Raw genomic sequence first — 7,052 nt, forward strand, 5'->3', positions numbered from 1 at the left:
CGTTGACATCGAAAATATTCATTTATTTTGCAACTGAATTTGAAATTATTTCTAATGATTGTATTTTTATTCAAAACAATACACACACACATACACAAAATGTGTATATGTTTTGACAGAATAAGGACAGCAAAAGAAAAAATTGTATATAGGGGTTAGCTTTGTTCTACCTTTTGTAATTGTATCATGGTTCTACCCATGGTACAATAAAATCGAGGTTTTTTCTCGATGTTTTTTCCCGATTTTAAAATTTTTGCAATGAGTTAGTCTCCCTTCCACCATATAATTTGGTACAAAACCCGCCTGCAATTTCCGTTCTCAAAAAATCGAGTCAATTCAATAATGTTAATCAATTTGAAAAAAAAAAAACCGTTCGTACGCGATAAAATATTGATTTTTTTCATATCTTATACGCTGGTATTATTCGTATAGTTCCACTTACCCAATAAATACATAAAATCTATAAAAAAAACAATTTTCTCCATTGTCGCTTTATACTACCCAAAAAAGTCTACACATCACACTAGAATTCAAAAAAAAAAAACACTACAAATGTACATTCGAAAATAGTAAGTCAAAATGAAAAAATTATGCAAAATAAAACATTACTATTGTACATTCCAAAAGTCAAACCGAAAAATATCAAATTTATCACTTTTAATATTTTCCCGCAAGAGACAATTCTGAATTTGTCTGAATCGTTAAAATCAGAACAGCTGTTCTTGAGTTATAAGGATAGTAACTAACACAACTTTCTTTTATATATATGATAAAATTTAAATAAAGGAAGTAAAAAAGTACAATATTTTTTTATATAAAATACAATATAATAACAATGTAATCAAAAATTAAAAAAAAAAAACACATGCAAGTATGTGATATCAAAAATTATTGATCATATGCACAATGGTAATTTTGACATACACTAAGAAATACTCATGGATAATAAAAGGGACTGTACATATCTAAAAACCATTCCATCCGATAAGGCCTGTAATGACGCAATTACTTTTTAAAAGAGTAATATCAGCTGAAATTTCCAAAAATTGCTGAAATTTCCAAAAATATTAAATAACAACAATTATGAATAACAGAACGAGATAAATAGTGTATGTGATTTTGTGGCCGAAAAGCGTAGTTAAATTCCCATGAGAACTTGATAAAAGTATCGTGGAAACGGTACATTAGACTACAATAGACTCATGGCAGAAAAATACAGGTAGATGCATCAACGCTTGGGAGCATTGATATATCAAAAACTTTTAAATTTCTTTCGCCCTAAATGAATGCAACAACAAATTTGTTTATGTTGTCTTCCCTAAAAGTACCTTTTTATAATATTTCAAATAATTTAAGAGTAAGTTAAGAGTGAAACCAGTAAAAAATTAAAAGAACATGAAGGAAGGAGGTTAGAATGGAGTGCAGCTTTAAGAATTAAGTTAGCCTCAACATCTAAGATTCCCAAAGCACATCACGGGAAGTAGTGCAAGAATTAGACTCTTGTCATTTGCAGTTCCGGAAAACTTTCGGTTTAAACCAGTAAAATATAGTCATTATAAGTTTCTTTGTTTAAAAAATATCGCAATACTACAATTAATACTTATTTTAGTCTTATTTGTTTTACAATAAAAACTTTTATTGCGACGTTCGTTTACGACGAGAGGGACACAAAATAAAATGTAAACAAACACCTCGTTTCTGATTGGTTGAAACAAATTTGCCGCAACTTTTAAATGTCATGGCGAATCTATGTTTTTCGCCTTAGATGCCAATTTTGACATTTGAGGGGACCACAAAAGTTGCTTTGTTGTAGCAATTCGCCGATGCGGTTACCTGTTAGATCTACCTTGCATCTACCTATATTCTTCTACCATGATTAGACTTTTTAACACCAACAGTGATTTTTTTGTATAGAAAGTCGACCTACGTATCCCTAACTCATAAATTATTTGACGCTTCGCAGAATCGGTTTAGGCGGGAACTGTTCACATTTCGCACAGGATTTGTTTGCTAAATATTTTTGGAAAAATTAATAAGACCAACAATTAAAAATGGAAGGATTTGATGAAGCTGGAGTATTTTTCTCTGATAATTTGCTCGGAGATGGCCAACAAGATGGGAACCAAATTAATATGCAAGCCGTAAAGAAGAAATACAAGGAATTTATTCGGACATTCAATGAAGATAATTTTTTCTACAAATATCGGTAAAAGAATGTAATATTTTGTTTGTCATTTACTTCATAGTCGTATTACCCTTTCCAGAGACACATTGAAAAGAAATTATCTTAATGGACGATATTATTTAGAGGTAGAGATGGAGGATCTTGCGGGGTTTGATGAGTCGTTGGCTGATAAGTTAACAAAACAGCCGACGGAACACTTACAAATCTTTGAAGAGGCTGCTCGCGAAGTCGCTGATGAAATAACAGCGCCTCGACCAGAACAAGAAGAAAATATGCACGATATTCAAGTTTTGATTATGTCTAATGCCAATCCAACAAACATTCGCGATATAAAGTCCGACAGCGTCTCGAAGCTGGTAAAAATAGCTGGTATCATTGTGGCGGCTTCAGGAATTAAGGCGAAGGCAACACGTATGTCCATTATGTGTCAGTCTTGTCATACCGTCATTCCTAATTTGAAAGTTAATCCCGGTTTGGAGGATTATGCTCTGCCGCGTAAATGTACAACGGATCAAGCAGGAAGACCTAAATGCCCTTTAGATCCCTTTTTTGTTATGCCCGACAAATGTAAATGTGTGGACTTTCAAATTCTAAAGTTACAAGAACTACCAGACTTCGTACCACAAGGTGAAATTCCTAGACATTTACAGCTATTTTGCGACAGGTCACTATGTGAGCGAGTTGTCCCTGGTAACCGTGTACTAATACAGGGTATATATTCTATAAGAAAAGTGGGCAAACCTTCACGACAGGATGGACGAGAGAAAGCCGTCGTTGGCGTACGAGCACCCTATATGCGTGTAGTTGGGATAACGGTAGATACAGAAGGCTCTGGTGCCATTTCACGATACAGCAACATAACTAGTGAAGAAGAGGAGACCTTTCGTCGTATGGCTGCATCTACAGATATATATGAACGCTTAGCAAAGTCTTTAGCTCCAAGTATCTTCGGCTCAGACGACATTAAAAAAGCAATCACATGTCTACTCTTTGGAGGTTCTCGTAAACGTTTGCCTGATGGTTTATGTAGACGTGGTGACATCAATGTCCTTCTACTTGGAGACCCAGGCACTGCAAAGTCTCAACTATTGAAGTTCGTAGAGAAAGTGGCACCCATAGGTGTATATACATCCGGAAAAGGATCAAGTGCTGCAGGCTTAACAGCATCTGTAATGAAAGATCCAGCCACTGTAAGTATTATGTATATATATAAATGAGGAAAATATACGTTTGTTTGTTAGTAATTTATGGATTCGAAAACCGCCGAACAGATTTTCCTGAAAATTTTCAAGTACACTACAACATCGCCTGAAAGAAATATAGGCTATATACATTGTTATATCTTCCACCATTCTATATTAACTTTGTCATTCCGTTTGTAATTCCTCGAAATATTTATAAATACCCACAGAGTATATATATTCTGGATCAGTTAAGACGATCTAGCGATGTCCGTCTGTCTATCTGTTGTAATCACGCTATCTTTCGAACGAATTTTGATAGAAGACTAAAATTTTGCATACATGCATAGTTTACCAGTAGGCAGTTTAAGTTATTAAATGGACCATGTCGGTCCACGTTTTCGTATAGCCCCATTTAACGGTAACTCCCTATATTCGATATTTTCATTATTTTAGCGACATTATTCACCGGAATTGCTTCAAATTTGTTATAGTCTCCATATAACAGTTTTCATTTAAGTGGTAGTTTGCGGAAGTTTTTTTTTAAATTTCAAGTTCCTTCCAAATGGATCAGAGGTACCTCAACAAAAAATATTCGCATGATTTCGTGTATTTGACACATCAATCGCGCTATGTATGTCACATTTCAATGAGGTTTGGAACGTGTTGCAGAGTTTGTAAGTTACGAACTTAGAGTAAATAGAGAGACATATCAACAGGTAGAAAATAACAGAAAGAGAAAAACATGAACATGAATGTTATGCTTATTGATTGTTATTCCCAACAATGCTTTCATAATTATTTTAATAGCCAAATTAAAATACTTATGCACTTATGACATGTGCAAAGGACGTTTATTTTAGGCGAATGGTTCCACAATTGCTATTTTGATGTCTCTCGAATTTAAACTTTTCTGTAGTAATATTTTATAGATACAATTTTCATTATGCAAGCTTTTGTTCGACGTTAGTTTGTATACGGCTGAGTGATCTTTTATAATTTTTAAAATTACAAAAATTTCGTAGATATCTATAAGAATAATATGTTTAGGTAGCGGGATTTTTTTTTAATTATTAGTTGTATATATTTATGGTTATATTTGAATTGAAATCATAAAACTGATTTTAAACCAACATCCATACTTTGGAAATCCGTTTGATCTGCGAAATAAATATTCATTACAGATTTTCCTTTCACTTTTTACTACAGAATACATTTTTGTGGCACTAATGTTTGATATCCTCATTCATTCATATATACAAGTTATTTTTTTACACTTAATCCTTTAACTGATTATAACTACGTAACCATTCGAATGTATTTTTCTGAAAATGCTTTAAAATGAAAAGTTAATGATTAAATGTAGCGTATTGTGCGGGCCTGTGTCATACGCTGGGCAGGCATCACGCTCATTTTCATCAATTCGTGCCCAATACGAATTGAGACGACTACACCATCTTGAACGTAATTGCGCCAAAACCTCCCTGGTCTTTCTAGGCAGCTGACGATCTTCAGCTGCAATGGATGGGATTAGTGGTGGTAGGTTATCGTAGGGTACCAATCCACTTCGGTACGGTACAGAACATTATGATACAGTACATCAATTTTTATTTTTGAACGCTGCTACGAGTTGCGTATCAGTCCCAATAATACTTGGTTAGACATTACGCATTTGGTGCACAATGAAGTCAGATGAAATATATTTGTGGGAACTGTATCCAACTTAAGAGCAATAATAATAATGAATAGGGCTCGTCCTTATTTTTAAACTCAGAGTTGCTTCCTAGTGATTGGCTTAAAAAATTAAAGGTTTCACAATTTTTTTGAATTTATGCAAATGAACCATTTGTATCATATTTAGAGTTCTGAAAATATATTTAAGGTTCTTTTACTTTTTTACCGAAGCATATATACAGGGAACAGCTTCGCAGTCTAATCATATGTAATCAATTATTTTATGAAAGTACGTAAATTTCCTTTGTCACAATTCACATAACATATATATTGATAAATAGAAGTAGTACAAAATTAAAATACATGACCATGAGCGTGAAAAATAATAAATATTTTTATAATGCTGTTGTTGAAAATGCACATAAAAGAACAATGTGTATTTTTTAATTTCTCAAGCAATCAAGAAATAATTGTTTTTGAAATAGATTTTTAATTATATATTTTTTGCATTTCAGCGTAATTTCGTTATGGAAGGCGGTGCAATGGTTTAGCTGATGGAGGCGTTGTCTGTATTGATGAATTTGATAAAATGCGAGAAGATGATCGTGTCGCTATTCACGAAGCAATGGAACAGCAAACTATATCCATTGCCAAAGCCGGAATTACCACAACATTAAACTCTCGATGTTCAGTATTGGCGGCTGCTAATTCAATATTTGGTCGTTGGGATGATACTAAAGGCGAAGAAAATATTGATTTTATGCCAACTATCTTATCTCGTTTTGATATGATTTTCATAGTGAAGGATGTTCACGACGAATCACGAGATATTACTTTGGCAAAACATATAATTAACGTACACCTTTCGTCAAATAAGGCTGGAATTGCTGAGCAAGCTGAGGGAGAAATACCATTGTCCCTTTTTAAGAAATATATTCATTACTGCCGTACACACTGTGGCCCACGTTTAAGTGAAGAAGCTGGAGAAAAATTAAAAAGCCGTTATGTTCTTATGCGAAGTGGAGCTAATCAGCAGGAAAAATCAGCTGATAAACGTTTAAGTATTCCCATTACCGTGCGCCAGTTGGAAGCTATAATTCGAATTTCTGAATCTCTTGCCAAAATGCGACTATTGCCTTTTGCAACGGATGAACATGTCAACGAATCCCTACGATTATTCCAGGTTTCAACATTGGATGCTGCGATGACAGGAAGTTTAGCTGGTGCAGAAGGCTTTACTACTGAAGAGGATCAGGAAATATTGAACCGAATTGAAAAACAATTAAAACGTCGATTTGCCATTGGGTCGCAAGTTTCGGAACAGAACGTTGTACAGGTATAGCATAAAAATTACAATGTTTGCAATCTTGTCTCATATGTCTTATAATTACAGGATTTCTTGCGGCAGAGATATGAAGAACGCAGTATTTTAAAAGTTATTCATACCATGATTCGTCGAGGAGAGCTTCAACATCGTATGCAACGGAAAATGTTATATCGTTTATGTTAAGATTAAAAATTCTAATTTCGTTGGTATTTTTTTTTCAAATAAACAATGAATCTATATCAATAAAAGAGGAAAATGTTTGTATATTTGTAATTTATGGACTCAAAAACCACCAAACAGATTTTCTTGCAAGTCTCCAACAATGCTGCATCCGAGATTTAAGATTTGTATGCACATATCTATTAACCGGTTACAGACAGATACTGTCTTCAAATTCGGAATGTGTAACAGAAATGGTACAAAAATAAATTTAATCGGTTCAGATTTGGTTATAACTCCCACATATATTTTCGGCCGATTTTATGTATTTGATGCACCAAACACTATGCTTATGTCTGATTCCAATACCAAATTTTGAATGAGGGAATGAATTTGGTGCAAAAAATCCTTTGTAATTATATTGAAATTGGTTCAAATTTGGATATAGCTCATGTATACATTTTCGGCGAATTTCATGCATTTCAAATTTCAGTGAATTTTGGAATGAGTGACGGAATTTGTACAA

At 33.6% G+C, this 7,052-nt stretch overlaps 1 protein-coding gene across 1 annotated transcript; it reads left to right on the forward strand.

Annotated features, from left to right (window-relative positions):
• The first annotated feature begins 1,935 nt into the window (after positions 1-1,935).
• LOC101887771 (DNA replication licensing factor Mcm5) lies at positions 1,936-6,615 on the forward strand. The gene is given in 5 exon segments (XM_005175699.4): positions 1,936-2,206; positions 2,265-3,375; positions 5,556-5,583; positions 5,586-6,376; positions 6,434-6,615. Coding segments are annotated over 5 exon segments (2,202 nt in total). The 5' UTR covers positions 1,936-2,051; the 3' UTR covers positions 6,551-6,615.
• The last annotated feature ends 437 nt before the right edge of the window (positions 6,616-7,052 follow it).

This window comes from Musca domestica, unplaced genomic scaffold (assembly GCF_030504385.1).
Source record: "Musca domestica strain aabys unplaced genomic scaffold, Musca_domestica.polishedcontigs.V.1.1 275, whole genome shotgun sequence".
Taxonomy (NCBI): domain Eukaryota; kingdom Metazoa; phylum Arthropoda; class Insecta; order Diptera; family Muscidae; genus Musca; species Musca domestica.